General features: G+C 36.9%; 1 protein-coding gene across 3 annotated transcripts in view; it reads right to left on the bottom strand.

The window, feature by feature from the left end:
- The window catches only part of Far1 (fatty acyl-CoA reductase 1), a 40,932-nt gene that overhangs the window by 4,333 nt on the left and 11,482 nt on the right, over nt 1–25,117 (bottom strand). Inside the window, exons 1-5 of one of the 3 annotated variants that reach the window (XM_071726550.1) lie at nt 19,317–19,489; nt 4,007–4,249; nt 1,150–1,237; nt 825–1,054; nt 503–751 (exon numbers count right to left, since the gene is read on the bottom strand). In XM_071726550.1, coding sequence (XP_071582651.1) covers nt 503–751; nt 825–1,037 — 462 coding nt within the window. In that variant the 5' untranslated portion in view covers nt 1,038–1,054; nt 1,150–1,237; nt 4,007–4,249; nt 19,317–19,489. Of the gene's footprint in view, nt 1–502; nt 752–824; nt 1,055–1,149; nt 1,238–4,006; nt 4,250–13,088; nt 13,271–19,316; nt 19,490–25,117 lie in introns of those variants that run through there. The other 2 variants (XM_071726551.1, XM_071726552.1) reach the window with 2 other exon arrangements.

Genomic DNA, 25,117 nt, shown 5'->3' with positions numbered 1-25,117 from the left:
TAATTTATAGCTGTCGTGAACAAACAAATAAATGGAATTGTTAAACGATAGACGGTGAGTGATTCACGATAGAATCGCGCGATACAATTAGAGTGCAGAGTACAAATACACTCGTATATAAGCCGGCTCTATTTACCTTTCGGAATTTGTTGACACAAATCGAATGTATTTAAGCAGAAATTGGACAGACTAGTTGTCGATTAATTAAAAATCGATGTCGTACATCACGAGCAAATGAAACGAAGCGTTCGAAAGATTCTCGAGAGGATATGCCTCGAGGGTGTATCTTTCGAGATGAGGTAGAGATGTAAACCCTCCGTAGACAAAAGACACTGTAATCTTTCGTAAAGAGCACATTCGTAAAAAAAATGAGATTACTACAGACAATTTGTCTTTGATTTACACGAATTCGATTTACGGCTGCAAGTCAATCCGGCTCGACGCGGCGGTTTGATAGTTTCAAATGAGCAATTCGAGAGAAAAGAAAGAATCCCACTCTTACCTCCACATTGCGCATGCGGTTACATAATTGGACCAATCTTTTGGTGCCCAACATATTTATGGTAACCGAAAGCTTCAAAGCCTCGTCGAATTTTACGGTAGCCGCTGAATGAAAGACGATCGATACGGATCGTATTAACATATTTTGATCGTCCATCGAGATGCCCAGCTCCGGTTCCGTAATATCGCCAGCCACGGGTATGATCTTAGTAAGGTCGCCAGGTGAATCCCGCCGTAGTTTCTCAAAAAGCTGCCAAAAGTAATATAACTTTAAATTTTTTGAAATAGCGATTGAAATAGCAGGAGAAAGGTGATATTATTACCGGCCCGTTTAAAAGTTCCCGCAACCTCTCTTGTACGTTCTGGCTCTTTTTAGGTCTCATTAGAAGGTAAATGTTTTTGATGTCCGGACACGATCTCAGTAGCTTTTCGACAAGAACCTTGCCCATGAAACCTGTAGCTCCGGTTATAAAAATCGATCTGTCTCTGTAAAAATCCTTTACGGATGTATATTCACTGCCAGCCATCGTGGCCATATTAATTATTACGCGTCCTTTAAAAAAATATCAGGGATTAGAAAAAGACAAAAGTACTTAATAATATATAGTTATTCATTAATTTATCTAATTATTGTGGCGAGTATCCTACCTGAATTATTTCGTTAAATCCTTGAATATTACTTTCAGGCAGAAAGTACTTTACACCTCTGTTTCCGCGATAAGAGTCGCCCACGTTTCTACATTTTTTACATAAAATCACGAATGTTAGATTTGGCATTGAAAATTTATCGCAATAGTTACCTATCATTTTTTTGAAGATAAATGTATTTAAAATCTGATGTACGAATAGAATAACATATTAAAAAATATCGCAATAAAAATCTGATTTTACAAATACTCGCTATTTAACAAATATTCGCGTAAACCTCGTATAAAGATAAGTATATACACTGCTCAAAAAAATTAAAAGATCACTTTTCCGTAAATTTTTGCCGATTTTTAAACTGTAATTACTCAGCGAATAATTAACGTAAAAAGAAGTTCAAAAAAAGGTTTTACAGGGCAAACTCTTTACTTTTGGATTTTGGATATCTCAAATCCTTATTCAAAGCTGACCACGCCTTTGAGTATTAATCTGAGTGAAAATTGAACAAAAGCTTCTTATATAGTAGAGAGTTTGCTCTGTAAAACCTTTTTTTAAACTTTTTTTTACATTAATTATTCGCTGAGTAATTACAGTTTAAAAATGGGCAAAAATTTACTGACAAAAAGTAAACCCCTTATTTTTTTTTTTTAGCAATGTAGAAATATAAGGGTAATAATGTATATCGATATTTATATCGAACATATTTGATTTTACATTGCATTTTCAAGTGCACATTCCATTTCAGTCAGAGAAAACGTTACCGATATATTTTTTTTACAAAACTATATTATTTTCTTTCGCATAATTTTTCTAGTTATTTTATAAAAATATTAAGATATAAAATTGTCCAAAAATCTATAATTTTTTGCGAGACATTTTATTCTGATCTGTATATCTTATTTTGATTTATCTCATTATTCTATACATAAAGATATTAAAGTAAGCTAATTAAAAAACGATGGAGACATTGCGAATATCTACAATATATCATAAAATATTTATTTTTTGATAATATTATTTAATCAATTAATAAATCATGAGATAAATGAAGATAAAAAATATGCATGTGCAATTACATATCTTTTAATACAATTATGTACTTTTTACGATATTGCTTATTTACGTATATTATATTCATATATATTGTTATATATGAATGTATTCTATATTAAGCACTCTTTAAGTTTTTCCCATGGCAAAGTTTTTTAAATCAAAGAGAAAATAAAATATTTAAAAAAGTATTACATATTTCTGGAAACATTGCGTTTAAATCTCTTGTTTCAACAACATTCCCTTACAACGAACATGTCTAATATTATACGTAAATAAATTTTGTATGTGTTTTTTTTTTATTTTAGAGTTGTACTTTGGTTACTGCTGTTCCTATCAGATATTGAACTTATCGATACCGATAATAATCTAAGTACGTCAGTGGATTGATATCTAATCACATTTACAAAGATATAAACATAAAAATTTTACTTTCTATTGTAACGGGTAAAAGCAGTTTAATAAAATTAACAGATATAATTGTAACGAAGTTTTATTGACTGTGAACGTAAGCCTGCTACATAAAAGTATACATATGCTGTATCTACTTACGTAAAGCACACTAAAAGTACTTAAACTTATACTTATCTTAAGTACGCAGCTTTACATGCTTACAAGTATGCAAAACGACTTTTCGATGCTCCGTATACTCTCTCTTATAAAATTCAAACTGAAAACGTGCGGCTTTGCATATCTGTAAGGGGCTTTCTCTGACTCTTTTTGGCCCTTCTTTCCCTTCTGATTGAATGTCCAGAAAGGGAAAAATATTCAGAAAAATACTCAAAATGCTACGAAAAATTGCGCATTTAAAGGATTAAAAGTGTTATACTTATTTTAAAAGTACACTTAATGTTATTTTGAAAAATTCTTGAAATGTCACTAATTCTGATACAAGGAATAAATAATCTCTTTTCAACACAACTCACATATCATTAGGGTAACTCGACTTAATATCACTAAATCAATCATTCGAATATTTACTTATCTAATCATTGTTAGACTTTTCTTATCGGTATCAATACATTTAATATATTTAATATAGAAACGCCAGTAACCGAAACAGAATATTAAAATAACTGAAATAAAATATACAAATTATTGCTGAATAGCATTTTTCATTAAAATTAAAAATCTGACTAAACAATTATGAAAAAGACATAAAAGTTTTGCCAAAAACTTTTTTTATGTATCTCACCGTTTCGACGGTATAATTGCTTAAAATCAAGTGTTACCTTTGAAGAGTTGTTATACTCCTTAAACCTCAAACGGGCAAAAAATATATGTGTGTCTCAGATTTTTAAGAACATATTTCAAAAGAGATCAAATCTTTCTTTACCTACTTCACAGCACATCTGAAGCTTATAAAAATCGGTGCACTTAAATATTTTCTCTCACAAGAATAGGATTGGATGCGATCTCGCGAGGGGGTAAAATAAAGGACGAAATTAATTAGTGTAAGAAAGAATAACGTAACATATTCAATAATTTATTTCAAAGATTCTAAATTCAACATTTAAAGGATAAAATGAGGAATTAATAAAACTTAAACTCAATATAGCGCGTAATTGTAAGGGAAAGCTTGTTTCCTTATGTTCTCACATGTTTTTATTTTCGAAAAAGAAGTTTTTTAGAATTATTGTAATCTCGCAAGTCGACCGATTGTATCTGACATGTCCTCTCTCAGTTTTATTCCCCGCGATCTAGAACGGCCAGGATATCAGATCGCGCGAGAAAGGAGAATCTTAGAATGCGCGGAATAGAAACGGCGAAACACTCTGAAGCATTTTACTTATTAATTAACGTACTTTACCTGTTCTATTCGGAGTGACTTGGCCGATCCTTCTCCGGTGATCGCTTCTCTTTATTCGACTCTTGTGAGAAAACGACGGAGCGGCGAGGACGACCCTCAAAGAAAGGGATGCGGTACCTGCGAACGGCGCGACGTCTCCTTTTCGCACACGTATACGTCGTACCGTGATAGTTCAAGCGGCTTGCGATCAGATCCAACATCCGTCGAATTCATGTCGCGTCCCTTGCAGGTACGAACTCGTTTCTGTGTACAGAAAATAAGCGAGATCTTTTTCTGATTGTGAGATTCTGGATTTGTAGGGTAAACTCGGGTAAGATGGCCATACAGGAAAGATGGCCAACCTATGTTTTCTTTCAATCTAGCTCGCCATGAAACATCGAATGAACATGGGTTTGGCCATCTTTCCTGTATGGCCATCTTACCCGAGTTTACCCTATGCGCACGCATTGGTTAATGCAATTATGTGTCTTTTGTACGTAATTAAAGTCAAATAAATAAAGTCGAAAATTATCGAAAAACATATATTTTATTTATGAGATTTTCTATGATATTTTCAACGATCTTATTTTGATATCTTTATATGAACAATGAGATTAGCAGCGCAAGTTTTTTTACTATGAAATTAATATATAAATTAATATAAGAATTTTAAAAAGGAAGCTTCTTGGCACATCATTTTTTTTTTAATTTTTGAGGTAAATATTAGTCGAAAATGTCGAAATACTCTTGTACACTGAGAAAAAAAATCGTTGATTCAAAGAAATATTATTTGATTCAACTAAATGCAGCGGTCACGGGCTGTCAAGCTAACATTTGTTAATTCAAAAAATATTATATAAAATAAAATAAAATATTTCTTGATATTACTCACGTATATTTGATTTAAATATATTAATATTTACATTAAACAAATCACTACAACTAAACGAGTTTAGTCAAATTAACAACATTTTTTTCTCAGTGTACACAGTCCCCTTTCCTTCTCACGTCGCAATAAGATATAAAACAAATATTTTACGAGATATTCTGCGATACCCGCTTCGCTTTTCAATAATTTTTAATACCTTTATGCATAGAATAATAAAATTAGCAGCGCGAGTTATGTAAAGTTAATACTGTAATTAATTAATTAATTAATTAATTAATTCAACATAGAAATTTAAAAAAGGAAATTCTTGGCGCATTATTTCTTTTTTACATCTTTAATGCAAATATTTAATCGGAATATTCTTGCGATAGTGTCTCTTTTCTCTAAAGGACCGTCTACAATAACCGTAAGAGTAGGCAATAACCTATTGCATGATTAATGGGATTTTTACAATTCAAGAATAATCGACTGTGATTAGTCAATAGCTTACTGCTTGTGTCTTACTGCATACTCTTACGGCTATTGTAGACGGTCCTTAAGGCCGGTTCTACAATCAGAGTCGTATGTCAGAGTCGGATGTCGGAACGCAGTCGATGGTCCAATGAGGAAAACTCGTTTTCAAAAAAGAAATTATCTCATTGGACCATCGGTTGCGTTCCGACATCCGACCTCGACATATGACTGATTGTAGAATCCTGACCGGCTTAACGCTGCGACACGGGTACTACGGAAAACAAATGTTTTACTACTATAGAGATATTCTGCGACATCCGTATCGTTTTTCAATGATCTTTAATCCCTTAATGCATATAGATTAATGAGATTAGCAGCACGAGTTTTTTTTACTGTAAGGTTAATACTGTAATTAATTAATTTTTTAAATTACTATATTAAATTAATTAAGTAATTAATTCAACATAGAAATTTAGAAACAGAAATTCTTGGCGCATTATTTCTTTCTCACATCTTTAACGCAAATGTTTAGTCGGAGTATTCTTGCGCACAGTTTCTTTTCCTCTATAACGCTGTGACACAAATATCACGGGAAACAAACATTTTACGAGGTATTTACGATCGTTTCTCAATAATCTTACTTTAATACCTTTATGCTAATAAAATTAACAGCGCAAGTTTTACTGATTGTAAAATTAAATCAGTATATAGGAATTTAGAACGAGAGGTTCTTGACATGTTATTTCTCTTTTACATTTTTGATATAAGCATTTAATCCGGAATTATTGCGCACAGTCCTTTTTCATTTAACGTGGTGCATGAGACACAAGTATCACGAATATTTTACGAGATATTTACGATCGTTTCGTAATAATCTTACTTTAACATTTTTATGCGTAGAATAATTAGATTAGCAAAGTGGGTTTCTCTGACTATAAAGTTAAATCAGTACCTATAGAAATTTAAAAGGAGGTTCTTAACATGTAATTTATTTTCTAAATCTCTGACTAAAAGCGTTTAATCGGCATATTCTTCTCCCGTTGCGACATCGACAGAGTATATTACGAAAAACAAACATATTTTACGAGATATTTTGCCGAGTATTTTGCGATTATTAATGATCTTGCTTTGATCTATGCCTAATGCATAGAATAGGTTTTCTAATTTTCATTTTAAGTTATAAGTTTTTAGTTGAGAAATAAATGCATAATATGTACAATTTTCAAGAAGATATAATTTATTTACTCGCGGGGCTAATCACTCGCCTCATAAATGATTTTTTTTAGAATAAGTCCGCCAGAAAATTTTGATAATTTTTGTGGATTTTCCTAATTTATTTTTAAGTTATAAGTTTTAGTTGAGACAGATAAATGCATAATGTATACAATTTTCAAGAAGATGTAATTTATTTACTCGGGGCGAATCACTCGCCTCGTAAATGATTTTTTAACAATAATTCTGTCAGAAAATTTTGATAATTTTTTTGGATTTTTCTAATTTATTTTTAAGTCATCATAAGCTTAAAGAGTCAACTTTTATTTTATCTAATCAGCTTTTATTTAATCAGCATGAGTTTGATCCTCGGTTTGATCTAATCAGGCAATCAACAATCTTGCGAAACAGTGTATCGCTACAAAGTACATTATCTTACTTTGTAATTTATTTTTTAGACATTCTATTCGTATACCGCTACTTTCAGAAAATGCAGAAAGACGGGATCACTTATTCAATATCATATTGTACAGAAGAACACGGAGGAACGATTCTAATTATTTATCAACATACGCGTTTTACGTACACGTTGTAATGCCAAGCTTTTGCCGGATACACACGCGGTCGTTCTAAAGCGATGTAATAAGAGAGAACAGATAGGAGATCGATAATCGTCCGTCACGAAAGGGCGTACAAGCGCGCGCCTTACCAACCGATTTACGAGAGCGGTCTAACGTACCGTAAGGGGGTTACCGGGGTATTCGGGCTTTATAGGAGGCTTTGAAGGGAAAGGAACGAACGCGAAACGTGGGGCAAAATCGGATCGTTGGCCTTGAGGAATCGAATCCCGACGGTGGAGTCCCGAGTCGCGCGAAACGTATACTTGCCCTCTGGACAGTCTGGACGGGTCGGGCGGCAAAATATTCGTTATCTCACATCTCGCGTAATATCGACGTGACGCGACGTGACGTGACGCGATGTTATCTTTACGGTGTAACGTTACTGTTTGCACCCATCGCTCGATATAGCCGCATTTTTCTCCCCCTTCCGCGTAACGCTCGCGACGTGGACAGAAGGGCGAAGACTCGCGGCTGGGACTGCTGGGAGAGTGGAGATTCGTGAAAGCTCGACCCGTCGCGCGTCGGCTCGACGACGAGAGGAATCGTCGTGAGAAATTACGACGATTCCGGTCGAAAACGATGGATGTGTCACCGTCCGAGATCCCGCGATCTTCTTTCTCGCGGTCGACGTCGCGCGGGTCGCGCTACGTGCGGATAATTGTTGGTGACTTGCTGGCGTGCGTGAGTTCACAATGCGACTTGAATTTACGTAACCGTCGCAACGGCTCGAACGCGGCTGCCGCGCTGGATACGCTGTGTATATACGGAACGATCGCGACTCGAAAACAAAACCGTGAGAGAAAATAAAGTTTTACTAGCGTTTTTCCGATGATTCGCGCAACGCGACGTGCGAGATCGAGCGACCTACGAGAAGATGCGACCACGGCGACGGAATTGAAGAAGTAAATCAATCGTTACGATAATAGTCCGAGTCAAACCGACGAATTTTCGTTATACGAAAATTGTGAAAGGCTATTTTTTTCGCTCATTAATTTCGCCTACATATATGACGAGAAATTTGGCCAACCAAACGAATCATAAATTCGTACTTTTTTCATGGCAAATGTTCGTGAAAGAAACCGGATAGCCTCGGTTGTCGGATTTACCTGGGGTACTGGTGGTGCAATTAACATTCTTTTCAAATACAAAAAACTATTACATCGCAGAACTATCTTGATTTCAATAAGTTACAAAAAAAACCGGCACTTTGCGTCCATCTCGTGTGTATTTTCGATGCCAACTACATTTTTATAGTTATTTTAACTATACGAATTATAGCTGATACTACATTATTGTTGTCATAGCTTTAACATGCATTCATTCAACCATAACATGGTTTTATACACTATAACCTGTGATTTATGTATAGTAAGTCGTACTATAAATATAATAAAAATGACCATAATCGAAAAATCTATACATATAAGATTATTTTTACTAATATTACAGCAATAATAATTAAAAAATAAGAATTTCAGCCATAATTATTTTACTATGCAATTATAGTCGCAAATACCAAATACTTTTCTTTCAGTGTATCTATATCATATTTAAAGTGGCCTCGTCAAGAGGACGAAGCGAGGAGCATCCTGACTCCCCGAATTCGGAAATCGCTATTTCATATTTTAAATTTAAATTTCTGAGAAAAATCTATTGTATAGTCTTAGTCTACCTACAAAGAGTATTAATATCAGAACATGGCGCCAAGTAGAAATAAATCATCTTTAATAGAAAAAAGCTGTTATATATTTTAGTCTTCGGAAAAAAGCTGTTATATATTTTAAAAAACCTATTGTATATTTTAGCTAGAAAGAATAATCGGAAAATGAAAGCTAGCTCGCCAACGTTTTTTCGTACAGAAAGAATTTAGGTAATTCAAACAAAGATAATAGGAACTACGAGTCGGACTAAGCTTTTGGTGCTACAATTTAACGTTAAAACTTGTATTGTGTGTACAATTGAAACAGACGTTTCGATTCTTAATTAGGTCATTTTCAGTACAAATAAATTAAAAAAGCAAAATGTTATTAGTTCGCAGATAACTATATATTGTCGCTTGCAAATGCTGTCTGCAAACTAATTATATTTTGCTTTTTTAATTTATTTATTCATCGAACCTAAGATCTATTTCAATTGTAATCAACACAAATCTTAACATTAAATTGTAAACCTAGCTCTTGGCTTGTAGCCTATTACCTTTATTTGATTTTTAATCCGTTGAGCCCTTAATAGAATTTTATGATTTTAATTAATTTAAATTGAGGCAACCATATATGAGGATATTGCAACCGAATGTTACTTATAGTAAGAACTACGATTATGAGAACCGTATAGATAAGCACATATTAACAGCTACATTTAATGTAATATCAATATAACTTGAAATCACATACATTTCTTTTTCAATCATAGAGAATATGTTGTTGTAATAACCTTAGCAATTTTCTCCGTGTTTGTTTCAAAATTATTCGATTCAAATAAAATTGTGTCGATTTGATTCAATTCGAATTCGAAAGAGGTAATAAAATTCGATTCGATTTGACACATAAAAAATCCTTGATTCTCACATCTCTAGTGTCAACTTACAACTCTTGTTAGTCAAGTAACTTCGACCGATCTAATTTACCTTTCACCCCGATCTTCGCGATCTTTGCGTCAGATGATGGACGATATAATATAAACTCGATTCTTGAGTCCCGACGACGGTCGGGCACGATAATATAATTTCGATAGAGCGTATATAGACAGAAGCGGATGCAGGCGAGGGGAATTCTAGGTCACTGTCCTGACATCGAGGCGATGCGACCGGGAGAAACCGAGCGTCCGGACGGTCCGTTACACGGAGACCCGTTAGACGAGCGCGAGCGTGATCGTGATCATGGTCACGATCGCAGCTGCGACCGCGAAACCGATCGGCCGACCGAGATTCCGCCCCATTTCTTTTCGGCGATCACTCTCTCCGGTGTCTCCGCCCTTCCTTTCCCGATAGCTCGATAAACGACGAACGAGCGCGTCACGCACTCGTAACTTCGTCGCGCATAATGTAATCGGGACGATTCTCAAATTCCGCAAGCTCGCGCCGACTTGCGAACAGCGCAAGAAAAAGAAATCGGCAAATTCGAGTTTGCATTCCTTTATACTTATTATCAATCGTATCGATTCGTCAGCGGCACGATTTTTTTTTTTTTTTTTTTTTTTTTTGACAGAATCAAATGGCGCGAATCGTCACGAATCGACCGATTCGTCACTCACAGCCCACTATTCGTAAGAAATTCGCGAACAACGCGAATTTGAATGGTTCGCTCGTTGTTTACCAAATCGTGTCGATTCGCCAGGAGAATTTTTAACGGAAACCAACGGCGGGAATTAACTGACTTGTAATGATTCTCTTGCTCTACTTATAGTTGCTTATTCTTCATGTAATCGACCTTACATAACACAATTTATGTATACAAAACGTGTTGTTATTATAGAAAAGTCGCTAAACTAAAGTCAATTAGGACATCGCACAGTTGGTTCATATTTATAAATATAATTTTGGCGTACGCTTTCGAAAATGAACAGACATTCGCCTGTTCTTGCACTCGTTGAAGATATTAGGCCTGTTCGTTTTCGCTGCACTTCTGAACTAGTGCAATAAGTTAGAATAAAACAAATATATTTTTTTTCGTTCTAACTTATTGCACTAGTTCAGAAGTGCAGCGAAAACGAACAGGCCGATTAAAAGATATAAAAGTACCCGAATTGTCACGATAAGTCACTAACAAATCGCGAACGACGAGTTACGAATTGCAGACGACGTGGAAGGTGGAAGGTCCGCGTTGGGAGCGACGAACTTTCGAGAATCTTCTGATAGCGAAGCGCGATTCGCGTAGTCTGGCAACTGGCTTAAGGGATGCACGGATGTAACCGATAAGCGAATGAGAGTAAAGACCGTTTAACGCCGGGTCATTATTACCACTGGCAGCTACAACGCGATGAGAAAGAACTACGGCTTCCGCCGATCGAGCTACGTAGGTGCTTGGGGACAGGTGTTGCGGACTTCTTGCCCAACATTCTCGCGCACGCCGACTTGGAGGAAGCGCGATAAATTATCGTGCCCGCATGCTATTTACTTTACTTCACGCTCTTTGATAACCGACTTAAGACATCGGCGTATACCCGCCGATAACGGGATTCGGTGATGGTACGCTAAGGGCCCCCGCACAATGGAAAATATAAGGAACAGATATTAGCGATTATAGGACTAAGGAATCAGGAATAAAGCTGGATGCACAATGAAAAACATAGGCAACAGAAGCTGGGAATAACACAGGCAATAGATTTTTAACCTATCGGAAGCCGTGTATCAAAATGCTACACCAGCTTTATTCCTGATTCCTTAGTCCTAATCGCTAATATCTGTTCCTTTGTTCCTTATATTTTTCATTGTGCGGGGGCCTTAATTCTATAAGGAACTCACGCGATTTGCGCGGCGCAGCCGAATTTTCCTCGCGAATGAAAGCCTTGCGAGGTGAACGCGCGGTTATCGCGGGAAACGTGGTAAAACGCAGTTGCATGACAGCTTGTGTTTAATAACGGCCAATAGCACGGCCTAGCATCCGGCTGCGTCTCGAAGTGTGTCAGCGGGGCACCGGCCACCGAAACGCGTCCGAGCGTAGCTAAGACGCGACTGGAAAGACATCCTTATCTAATTGGCATGGACGATTGGAAAAGCGATCAGGATCGAATACCGATTGGCACGACAAGTGCAAATCGACTTTCTTCCGTGTCGCGTGTCTTCGAAAGAAATCGCGCGCGTGTTTCCGGTCGTTCTCAAAATATCCCTCTCCGCCTCCTTTCGCATTTTTATTGCTTCTTATACGCGCGGGATCGCACATCCCGGAAGCGTACGCTAAAATTATATATTTACAGATATAAACAAACTGTGCGACGTCTTAATTGACTTTAGTTGACAGCGATGTTAACAACGACATGTTTCGTATGTTATAAATTTAACTGACACAGTTATATATCCGTGAATATATATTTCGATTTCGATTAAATTTTGTGCAGAAACGTGAAATAAAAGTATTAAGCTAAGACCGCGGTTAATTGATTAATTATACGATTCAACAATTTTTTATTTTGTATATTTCTGCATAAATTCGGTAAACACAGAAGTCCATGCCAGTTTAGAAGTTTAAAAATTCGAACAGTAGGAGAGCATGCGATCTCTTTCAACGCAGACATAAATGCATTCCACGCCGGTGTGTGGCGATCGGGAACGTAAAGAAGCACGAGATACTCCGAGAATCGCGGTCAACATCCATGACCTACGTTAATAAGTTTCGCGACGTTCGATTCGGTCCAGACGCGGCGAGGTGAGTTTTTTTTTTCGGCGTGACTTAATGAGACGCGAATTTTGCAAGTGCGTAACACGGTGTTCTCACTTTTTTTTGTCCCTGAATAAATATACGGCACATGCCGTAACACGCTGTAACGGTAGACATGATATACAATCTGGATTTATCTTAAATTTGAATTTAATCTATTTGATCTGACGCAAATGCATGCGATCAACGATAATCGACAGGTGTGCGGAACGGCCTCGGGAATTGGTAGCACTTCCCTTCTGCTAAGAACTCTATCGATGTACTCGATCAATTATTTGATCAACGATATATTAAGCGACGTGAAAAAGGATTACTCATCCGTCTGCGGCACCGATGATAGGCGGTATGTGTGCCATGCGTTCCGACGTGTGTGCACGTAATAAAACATCTTATCTATACGTCGCGTCGTGGCGAACTTCTGTTAAGCGTTATTCACTCGCTCGCCTCGAAATTACATTGGAATCGACTAATTGAAACTAACGGAGAACTATATGTCCCTCGCGTTTATCGAAGCTATACTTTATCATTTATCTCGAGCAACATGCTTCGCTTACCCGATGGTCTCATGGCGCACTATCTTCTCTTCGATTTGCCTTCGACACTTGAGAAAGGTGCCACACCTGAGGAAGGTGCTTACAGATGAGCACTGGATATTAGAATGAAAACGCAAACCTCTCTCTCTCTCTCTCTCGACGTAGATAAGACGCGCGATGAGTTGACTTTCTTCGAAGCGGGACGACTAACGAAACGTGCACTGAGCGTTCATGAAACTAACTCAAGTCCCTTATACCTGTCTACCTCCGTAGAACGGAGCGTTTTCTCCCACTGCGAGACGTTAGCGAGACCTCAACTCGCCGTACATGATTCGCATTACCCTACTCTGCCGCGTGTATGTAGATAAAAGCTTTTTAATTTCCTTTTTTTTACGTGCATAATGTTTTTATGCAATACTGCCTTTAACATTTCAGATTTTTTTAACGTCCTCTTAATTTTTCTCGGTAATAAAAAAAATGTCAATAAAAAAGAGCAATCAATCTGCCATGTAAAACTTAACATTTACTGTCAAAGCATCCCGATTCGATAATCCTCTCTTTTTCCTTTGCGTTATTCAATTCAAGACGTTAAAACGTCTTATTCGTGGTCACCGTATGTACGCATCTAACTATTTAATTAATCAAACATTAATTCAAACCACGCACGCTTTTAATTTTACATTAAGAGATGATTTTTGCATTATTTTGCATTATTCAATCACTTGTTGGTATCGTCTAATTATAGTTTTTAGAATCAATATCAATAAAAATTTATTAGTTTAACTGGTTTTAAGTGGTTTTGATAAAAATCATGGAATACCTTTAGATTATTTCCTAAACTTTTCTTATTTAGAAAGAGGAAAAAGAAAAAAATTTCCATGTAAAATAATTACTCGTTTTAACTCATTCTCGCATCTCGTTTCATTTCTCGACGCCTACAGTAGAATTTCGCGAGCTGTTTTCAGTAATTACAACATCGTAATTGCAATAATATTGCAACCATTAACAAGTTTTTAATGTAACGGGTTAAAACCTGTTAAGATATATGCAAATATATATATTTTTGTAATTATACAAATTATGTATGATGAAATAATAGGAGCAATTTCGTAAGTTTCAAAACTTATATTATTTTGTTGACGTGAAATAACACAAAAATAAAATTATTTTCAAGAGTTTAGAAATATGTCATCACGTATGGCAAGATTCATCGAAATTGATCGATTAAACCAAATTGCATACGTTATTTGTGAATTTCGTACTAATGAATGAAAAATATAAACATATGCATTATAAACACTAATAATAATAACGTTAAAACATAAAAAATATATATACATATATATATTTTTGAAAATTTTAACTTTGTATATATATATATAAATACAGGGTGTCCAATTTTAAAGTTGACAGTGCTATATCTCGCGAACTGATGATTTCATTGAAAAATGTTTCAGACAAAAGTTGCATAGTTTGGGGGGGGGGGGGCACATGATCCAGATGCGAGTCATGTCGTAGATGTCGTTTTCAAGAAATTTTAAAGGCAACTAATTTCTTAAATAGAATTTGGTTCTTTCCTTGAGATAAAAGTTGTAAATCTCGTCGAGACGTTTTCAAAACACTATAATGAAACTCTCTTTTGTTAAAAGTTTCCTGATATTTTAAATTTTGTCATAATATTTTTAATGTAAAATAGGAAATATCTCGTAAAGTATTGATGACTTTACTTTCATACTTTTATACGTAGAATAATGAAAGGAATCAATTGTTGTAAAAAAAAACAAAAATAATTATTTTAAAAAATTTGATTGCATTTTGTAGACGCATTCAATTTTGCAAAATTGCAAATATAAAAATTAATATTATTATTCGATTTCTTTCAATATTCTACGTATAAAAGTGAAAGTAAAGTCATCGAAACACGAATACTTTACGAGATATTTCATATTTTATATTTAAAAAATTATGACAAAATTTAAAATATCTCAGAAAATTCTTAACAAAAGAGAGCTTTGTGGTAGTGTTTTGAAAACGTCTCGACGAGATCTACTTTTAACTAAGGAAAAACCCAAGTTCCATTTAAGAAATTAATCCCCTTTAAAATTTCTTGAAAACGATGACATCTACGATATGACTCACATCTGGATCATATCTCCCCCTCCAAACCATACAACTTTTGTCTGAAACATTTTTCAATAAAATCATCGGTTCGCGAGATATAGCACTGTAAACTTTAAAATTGAACATAAGATTAAAATTGTCTATAAAAGACATTGCATTTCCTCACACATTAAAATTCTTGCCTTCTTAATTAATTTGCCGTATTAAGTTATGTTAGAAACGAGAAATTATATAAATTCTTTCCTTGCGCTAGATTAAAACAATTTCGGTTATATTAAAATTTTTACAGCAAATACCAGACTGTATCAAATATCGAATAATAAATAAACTTTTCCCTTAACGTTATTACGCAAACAAAAGTGAAAATTTTCTTATGAAGGACACGATATCTTACCTTATTTTTAATTATATACCTATGATTGTTTTTACAATAATGATTGTTTTTACAATATACAGATATAAAATTGCTTAAAATATGCATTAAATAAGCAAATATGTAAAAAATATATAAATGTGCACAATATAAAAAGTTACACAGAGAGAATTTTCTCTCAAAATTTACCCTGAAATCATGGTAGTTGTGGGACAACATGTACCACCAAGAATTTTACGCGAGCTATTCTGATTGTTGGAGAAGTTTAATTGCAATCAAAATTAAGTATGTTGTTAGGACTTTCAGCCCTTAAAAGAAATTTGTTGTGTCGATTATGGTTAAAAAATATTGATTATTAACGTAGAGTCTATTGCGTCAAAGTTGCGACTTAAGGATTATGGATTCTATTAAGGATCTATGAAATATTATTCAAATATGATGTTCAAACTTAAAGGTTTTTCAGGTTGCTGAAAACTAATCTGATATATCCAAGTTAATAAATTAAAAATGGCAGAGTTAATATAATAGATGTTAAAGATAAAAACTCAACCATTATTAATTATGATATCTGCCATATTATTGGCTGACATTTTTAATTTATCAACTTTGACATCAGGTTAGTTTTCAGCGACTTGAAAAACCCTTAAGTTTGAATAACATAGACTCTACGTTAATCATCAATATCATTTTAACTATAATCACAATAAATTCCTTTTAAGGACTGAAAGTCCTAACAACATACTTAATTTTGACTGCAATTAAACTTCTCCAACGTCACATATCGTGGTTATAATATGCCAAAATACACTAAAATAGCCCATTTTTGCAACTTTAACTGTAAATTTCTCAAAATTGTGACGTGATAGAGCAATTTGGCAAACGCACTGATAACAAAATTGTTGATATTTGCGACATAACTGCATGGTAAAATAATTATGGTAGGGGTTACAATTTTATAGTTATTATTGCTATAATATTAGTAAATATAACCTTACACTGAGAAAAAAATAGTTGCAATTATCACAACTTCACGATAATTTTTAGTTGTCCCCTTATTAATATTATAGCAATAATAACTATAAAATAGTTATAGTCGTAAATTTATGAATTATAGTCGCCAACAATTTTTTTATCAGTGCGAAATTGTATTCAGCGTCCAAAGAAACCGGATGTTACAAGTTTCGTTCTTTTCTTTTTGTTAAACAGTGTTATTGTTAATATACAAAGTGTCTTAAAACCATCTCAAAAACTACAAAACTACACAACAGCGAAGCATCTATTTTAACGATAGATTTATTACAAAGAAAATAAAAGGGCTAATAAATGACGTAAAATAATGAACGTGCTAGATATATCGTTTTTATCATCACACACTGAAGACATCATTATTTATCTTTATTTAACTTATAATATATATATCTAGCACGCGGCGCGCGCGTGCATCCCACTTGCTTCACTTGCTCTTTTATTTCCTTTATTTTAATTTAAATTTTTCAATCTTGAATTGTTTTATGTTTGATAGATTTATTAACCAAGTTGATTAACAATTGAAGGTAGACTCACACACATCACTTATCGCAACTTATCATCTTTTTGTATCATGTATCTTTTTATGCAACTCTAAAATAAAAACTTTTTGCATTATGTATCTTTTCACCTAATTGTAAATCGGAAAGTGGAATTTTGTCACTTCACGCATCTTTCAACTAAATCTGAAAGCAAAATTATGTCACTTTTTGTATCATATATCTTTTTAATTACATCTAAAGTAAAAAATCCATTAAAGTATATAATGCTTCGCGAATTAGCTAAAGAATACATTTACATTTCGATCGCTAACAAAGTCAAAAATTACTCACTCCTCATTTTCGCCAGATTAAAACCGACTTCAAAGAATCTGGCCATTAGTCACGTCGGTCATATGTGAATAACAATTTTATGAAATCTCATAAACTCCCACACATGTTCTCTTTCTTGAGATCTATCTTTTCGTTATAAAACATTAAGTTGAAATATTAAAAGACGTGATAATCTCAACGTGATAATCTGACGACAAAAGAATAAACTTGGCGGAAATTAACAGAAGGGTCTTCGGTGTTTATTATCGAATGCCATATATATTGTCATTTCGTATACTATCGTGGCGATCAATGTGATAAAATGATACCGGGGATTTCGAAATCTTACATAACGCAACGAGAAGGATAATGCGACGGCGCAGCGCCCATCGGGATTATACTTTATTGTTCGACTATTGCGCGAGTCAGTTTACTGGAAACTGCGTAAGGGAGGAAATAAAAAAAAAACGCTCAACGTTAGCGCCGATTGCAAGGCATCGCGTTATCGCGAGAAACTTCATCTCTAACATAAAATGCGTCAAGAAGTCCCGGATGTAAGAACTCTTATTGGCGTAAACGCCACTCGAGGATTCGCACTCGGAAAGATCCGAGGAGGCGCAAAAGGCGACAAAGTGGCGACTGGGAATTCGTTCTAAATAAAACGCAGGCTTCGGAGATTTCGGCCTGTCACGAGGAGGGTAGTAGCGTGGAAGTGACGCGCCGCGTATCGATCAGGTTTCCCCGCGGAAACTTACTCGGCTCGAGATAAAGAGATTCACTTAGCCGCGAGATCTCTACGAGGAACGACCGCGCGGCGATCCAGGGCTAAGGTCGGCGCGGCGGTTAGGAAACTCATGGGAATCAACCAGCGTGGTTGCTGGCATATCACGGTTCCAGTTCTTTACCATCCCCCGCGGTGTAACGCGGAGCGCGTTACGGTTCCGCGAGAGAAACTTCGAGTTGCCCGAGTCGGCGGTAAACACTCCCTCGACCGATCGCGCACTCAAGCTGACGGAACGTCGCGCGGCTGCACCGAGCCTCGTCGAAGTCAAAGCACGCTCTAAAATGTTGTTCTTCCACTTCCCCCCTCTCCTTTGCTTTCAGCATTTACCTTCACTGGACCGTTTCGAGTGGTATTTAATATTGTTTACATCTAATTTCGAGATGGGCCCGAAGCCGACATGTTAAATTGACCGATTACGGGCCGGACTGTGGGGGCGCGAAAGGGTTAACGAGAAGGGAAAGCGGGGATGGCCGGCGTATATCCGGTTGCACCTTGTCTCGAGATAAGGCGTTGGGCCGTCGAGATAACGCTCGGCTCGGTCGACGAGATGCGAGAGATAGGGAGAGAGAACGAGGATCGACGACGACGGCGAGGCCGAGAGGGCGAGGGCGAGGGCGAGGGCGAGGCGAGCCGGCTGCGGCGCGGTGCGGCGCGGTGCGACGCGACGAGAGGAGCGATCGGGTCGCTCCGCCCGGCTCAGGCGCGGTCGGCGCTCGGCGCAGCGGCTCGCGCCTATTACTCCGGTGTCCGTCGTAATGCGGCAGCGAAGCGGCACCGCGATATCCACCCAGGCCTCTGGCCGCGGTCGAGAGGCCATTCCTCGAAGAGGCTCGGTCGATTTTTTAAAACGTCGAGATTACCCTGCCGACGTGCGACGACGGAGAAGGAATACGTTGCTCGTCGCGCGGGCAAGAGAAACCGGAGAGACCCTCGGCGAGAAACCCCGCGCGGCGGACGGGCCAAGGAGAAATAGCCCGGAGCGAACAAGTAGTAGACGGTAGAGTAGGCGCGGCCGGTGCGGCAGCGGCGACGGCAGCGGCGGCGGAGGCAGCAGCGGCGGCGGCGGAGGCAGCGGCGACAGCGGCTTTTCACATTTTCACCTTGTATCGCGTGAAAATCAACGTCGCGCTTACCTGCTCGATCGCGGACGGCCTCCTCCGGTTTCGCGATATCCACACCGTGCACGTCCGACGCTGGCAGTGCCGCTTTAACACAGAATCACGGTTTTTTCGCGTGCTCGCCGCACTTTATCTGGCGCCCCTCGCGTGCCAATCGAGTCCGCCATCTTCGGTGAACTGCCAAATACCCCTTCTCAGGCCGGCCAACCGCTGCGCGCCGCTCGAAGCTAGTTTCGAGCGCTCTGCGCATCTCGTGTCATTCCGCGCGCGCGCGCGCGCGCGTGCGGTCTCGCCCTTCTCGTTACCCTATTATATGTATATATATACATATATATGTATATTTCACTCCGATTCACTCTTCTTTCCACTCGTCGCGCGACCAAGTTATCTTATCAAACGAGTCTCTTACGAATTTGATAAAATTTTAATTATTAGGGTCAATTGAGAAGCACCACCCAAACGTTAACGTCAGATTTCTAATTTTAGCTCTGCCGTCACGTGTTAGGATCTCTATTAGAAAAGTAACTAATTGTAAGGTATACCGATAGCAAGACCGATGTAGGAATATTATAAATAAATTTCAGAATTACATATTGACCGTTCAGTTTTAAAAGTATATAATTATTAAAAAAGTAAGATAAAGCAGCAGAGATCCGGCGAGCATGTATAGCATGACTCTCTCTCTTGCGCAGTTAAATGTGCGCAGATGACACATTAGTTGCTGCGACAATATATATGTATATATAAATCTCTCCTCCCCCTCTCTCTTCCCCCTCCCTCCCACTCCCTCTCTTTCTAATACAAAGTGCCGCAGAACTGGTGATACAAACGGGAAGGGAGTGGACTCTATATATGCACATGAGAAAATAAATCGAAAATGTAAAATAAAACTTTTTCATATAATGCCTTATTTTTTAGAAAAGTAATTTTAAACATTCGTTGGATACGTGTGCATGTAATACACATTTGTGATTATATTATAGACGCAATATGTTTATAACAGAGAGTTTTATTCTACAATTATTCCCTTTATTTACTTTTTTAATGTAGATGACTCATTCGCTTTCTATTTGTACCATCTTAATTCTGGAGCAGGAACTCTATACATGTATTCTTTTATATCTTTATATGTGTATGCCTAAAGAGTAAGGCAAATGCAATCAGACTTCTTTCACATAAAAACTGAAAACTCTATAAAACTGAATTTTTAGAAGTTTCTGTGTACCTATCCGGTAAGCGAAATGTTAACAGGATGCCAGCAAATTATCGACTGATCTGAACAGAGTATTGCGCCAGATCGACGTCAATCGTGTCCGCGTTAACCCTTTCGCTAAGGCTGCAGTGATTAACCGCCGCTGTGCCATCGCTGTAATGCGACAGTGAGCCGAGCGTGTACACTTTACCGCGGACAGATTCTATTATCTCGCAATACTATGATGTGATTTATTGATTTCCCTATTCGAGTTATTTTGAACCGATAAAAAAATTAACGGGACGCAAAATTCATATATTTGAACCCAAGTTCTTTTAATGAAAGTCAGACTCGTGTTTGCAAAGCAACATGAAAAGGTTGTGGGGGTGTTTGCAAAGCAACATGAAAAGGTTGTGGGGCCAATAAACGAGCGACAATTGTGTATTTCACTCAATTTTTATTTTCTTTTTTATTTTTTACCTATTTATGACACGTCAACTTGCTTCTGCATTTACTATCGTCTTTATTTATTATCTTGTCGTGTTTTAATTCATTTTCCGATTTAGATATTAATTATTATATGTCATCCGAAGATTCTATGCAGTTCGAAACGTTCAACTTATTTTTCTTTATTAGAAGATAATAAGTCATAATTTATTTGATACATTAACATTCTTGTTTCTCGTTTATTGACCCACGATCTTTCCACATTTCTGCTTTGTAATACATTTATTATTACATAATTATTTACTACATCTTATTGCATGTTGAAAGTAAAACACTATTCCCATTACAGAAAAATATGCAGCTTTAAAACTTAATACAGCTTTAATAATTTACTTTTATACCTCGCTAGCGCAAATTAAGCAGACTGTTCGCGTCGAGTGTGCATTATAGTGGCCGTTCGTACTCAGAAATCTGCAATATAGGCCACTATAATGGATAATAGCAGCTAGTGACGAAAGAATTAAACTTATGTTCTACCAACTTATAAACGTAATCCAGCAGATTGCAAGTAGAAACTAAGCAGGATCTGTCATCTTTTAGCAGATTCTTGTTAAACTTCTGCTAACATCCCATCGACAAGATTTACAGCGCGAATTCGACAAATAGGTAATCACCCGGAAATGATCGTAAAATGGCAAAATTCGCTCGGTTTTAATTACAGCCAATCTATTGTTATATGTATTTCACGAACAGATTTCATTATACTCCCTTCCGTTGGTATTCTGCCAAAATTTGTAGCAGATCTTTTGCAAAACTCGTTTTCGACGGATGCAGTTATCTAAGATACTTTTAAAACTACTTCTTATAGCTTACATTTACTTATCGTGCCGAGGGAAAGAAAGAAAGGAGGAACACGGCAGTTACGTTCCGCAAGGCAAAACTAGGCACGTCAAGGAGGTTTCGAGAGCTCGCAAAGCGGATGCTTGTCACCATATCATTACCCATATTTTCAATTCCACAAATTCTCGCGTATTACTACTTAGATCGATTTGTATGGCTAAATCACGCAATTGACTGATGTAGCTTTTTAAAAAGACTTTTTAATGTAAATGAAGTTGATTACCTTGAGTGAATAAATATACGCTTATTGTAAGATACATATCAATCGAATATATTTAGAGAAAGGAAAAACGAAATGATACTTTTACAAGAACTTCTGATTACAAACGTAATAGAGTTAGAACGAACTGACTGATAAAGTAAAAGAAATGGCGGTAACAGAATAGCCAACTTATATAACTAGCGACATCTTAACAACAGTAAATTATAGAATTTTAACTCTTTCAAATTCTAAATAAAATTTTCAATTCAATATTTTTATTTCCAACATGTTTAAAATTAAAATAATTCAGTATCTTAGAACTAAAAGAAGTTAACAGTGGTCTAATTTATATATTTTTCATAACAATTTGTATATAGGGATTAATTAAGGGGGTAGTCCTCTAAATAATTTTTTTTTTTGACAAATTTTTTTTTTCGCTTAAAATGTTCTTTGGGATGTTCCACGTCAACCTCGAAGGGATGCTGTATGGGCCAGGCATTGCTGACTAGAGGTATGTTGAACTAAACTGCAAAAAATGTAATCCGAAACTTCAAACGCGTTTTTCTCGAAACGGTGTTTTTGAAATCAGTGGCCGGCATAACGTTTTATCGACACATACGATTTTGATCGGACTTTGCGTTTCGCATTCTCAATAGAATTATCTAGTCCCCTACGTAACCGTTTTTGGATCCCTTGAAAAATCTGTGCTCGGTGCACGTTTCTGTACCGATTTTTAAGGCTGAAAAATAACGTTTTTTTTTTAACACGTCATCATTTTTTATTTTGTTTTTTTTTTCAATTCTCCTACGTAGGGGACTGGATTTAGCATTTGACAATAACTTAAAAACATTTATTTTGTTGCAGGACCAATCGGAAGACCCCCAGGCCGGCCACCGAAAATGGGCGTTTCCAGGACAAGGGGTGCTTTCACCTCGTGCAGCGGTCACGGGAAGCGGCCGATGGAGTAAAAAAAAATTATGCCCAAAAGCTATTTATATGATTAATAAATGGATACACTCAAATTTGTCATTCCCTTTTATTTTAGTATTAAAAAAAAATTCCGAAAAACACCTATTTTTCAGCCATATTTAGAGGACTACCCCCTTAACTATAAGTCTATGCTGCAGAGTAGATAATGGCAGGTACCTAAGAGAGAAAAGAAGAGAGATATCTCTTATCTATCAGAAGAAATACCTGCTGCGCATAATAGCAACGTACCAATTATGTGATGAGAGTACAGAATGCTTTCTTGCGCAATTCCCCGTAGGGTTCACAATCTAGGACCTCCTTCTTTCTCCTCTCACTTAACCCTTTGTGGACCAACTGCTTAACGTCTCTTTCCGAAAGACGGAGCCCAGTTTGCTCCGCACAAGAGGCCTATAATCTTGCACGGAGGGGCGCAGCTTTCGGAAAAACATTCCATGGCTCTAGTGGACTCGAACCTGGTTCCTCAGATTACGAGTCTGGCGCTCTACCACTAGACCACACTGCCGCCCCAGGCAGAGAGATGCCAATGGTGCTGTTTTGCCCGCTGCCTGCGCGCCTGGTGGGGGAAACGCACACACCTGACGGAGCCGTGTACGTGTGCGCTGGGCGCTCGGCGGCGGCTCGGCCAGCTTCGGGCGGGTAGAAGAGTGCAGACATACACTCGGATGTCTCGTTCTTCCGCGAGTCGTAGCGTAGCCATAGCCGGTTCATCGAAAGTCGTATGCGTTAGCGCGTCGGCTGACTTGGCTCGTCTATTATGTCTCGCGTATCCCTTCTGATGTTGATTTATGAATAAAATATATTTTATGACACTGCAGATGAATAAAATATCCCTTCCCACACTAGGCGCGATACACTGTGTCTCTTAATTATTTAAAAGTAATGAAAAAATCATTTATGTAATTAATAAATTTTACTAACAAAAAATGTTAGTAAAATTTATTAATTACATAAATGATGTCTAATGAAATTATATTATCTTTATTCTGAAAATAACCTATATAAATTAAGTAAAGAAATAAAAAAACAGAAAAAGCGTAAATAATAGAAATCCACTCTTGGCCAATATGTACGCTTTCTTCTAAAAAAATCTTGTTATTAATTTAGAAAGATGACTTCTGTTTGCAATTCTTACATTTTTTTTAAATAAAAATATATTACTGTACATCATCAGCACACTGCGTAATTTATATTTTCTCTTTACCATATACGATTATATATTTTTAATCCATTTATTTTAATAAATATCTATACATATTGTTGGAATACATTTGCTGACTGAATAGTTAAGGAGCTGGGTGCCAAAATTTCTATATGATTTGTTCATGTGGCAGACATTATTAATAGCGATAATTGTACCATAAGAAACATTAAGGACCCCGTCTGCCACCATGGTAGCGCTGCGTTGTCAATTGACAGCGCTTCGAATTTGTAAAAAAAAAAGGGGGTACTATATGATTTGTTCATGTCTGCCTTTGAGGCTGATGTTCAGAATCCTTCTGAAAACGAAGAAAATCGAAGAGGCAGACATCCAGGGCTCTGCCAGGGCACACCAAATGGAATTGCCGTTACTATGAGACTGAAAACTTTATATATTATATATGCATATAAATGTACACGTACATACGCATATGTGGCGTGTGCGCTTTGTAGGACACGAGCAAACTCGAGAATTTTTCGTACGTCGAATGGAAAAGAAAAAGGAGCCGTATAACCGTGCAAGCAGCTCCGTGAGCAGCTTTCTGCAAACGAAAATGAGCCGCGTATAACCGCGCGCGGTGTTCCTCAAAGAACGAAGCCCAGCGTTACGCATTCGCGAAGAGTACACACACATTGCCTCTGCATCGTAGTCTTTTGCACTGTTCTTGCAAAGAGTAAATCGGAAATCGAGTATTTGCGTTCCTCTCGTACCGAATATTTTTGTACGTGTATTATTTTTCGAGAGACTTTTTGTAGAGTTTATAAAATACGAATGTACAGAACGAAGCGCCTTAATTTAAGAGATCTAATTTATTGCAATTGGTCGCATTTAGTGCTCTTACCAGGCGGAGAGGTCCGTCCCCTCCCCCACCCCACATTATTCCCGAG

This window comes from Temnothorax nylanderi, unplaced genomic scaffold (assembly GCF_030848795.1).
Source record: "Temnothorax nylanderi isolate EJ_2023f unplaced genomic scaffold, tnyl_v1.0 TNYL_tig0009_pilon, whole genome shotgun sequence".
Lineage (NCBI taxonomy): Eukaryota > Metazoa > Arthropoda > Insecta > Hymenoptera > Formicidae > Temnothorax > Temnothorax nylanderi.
This window is presented reverse-complemented; position numbering and strand designations above follow the sequence as displayed.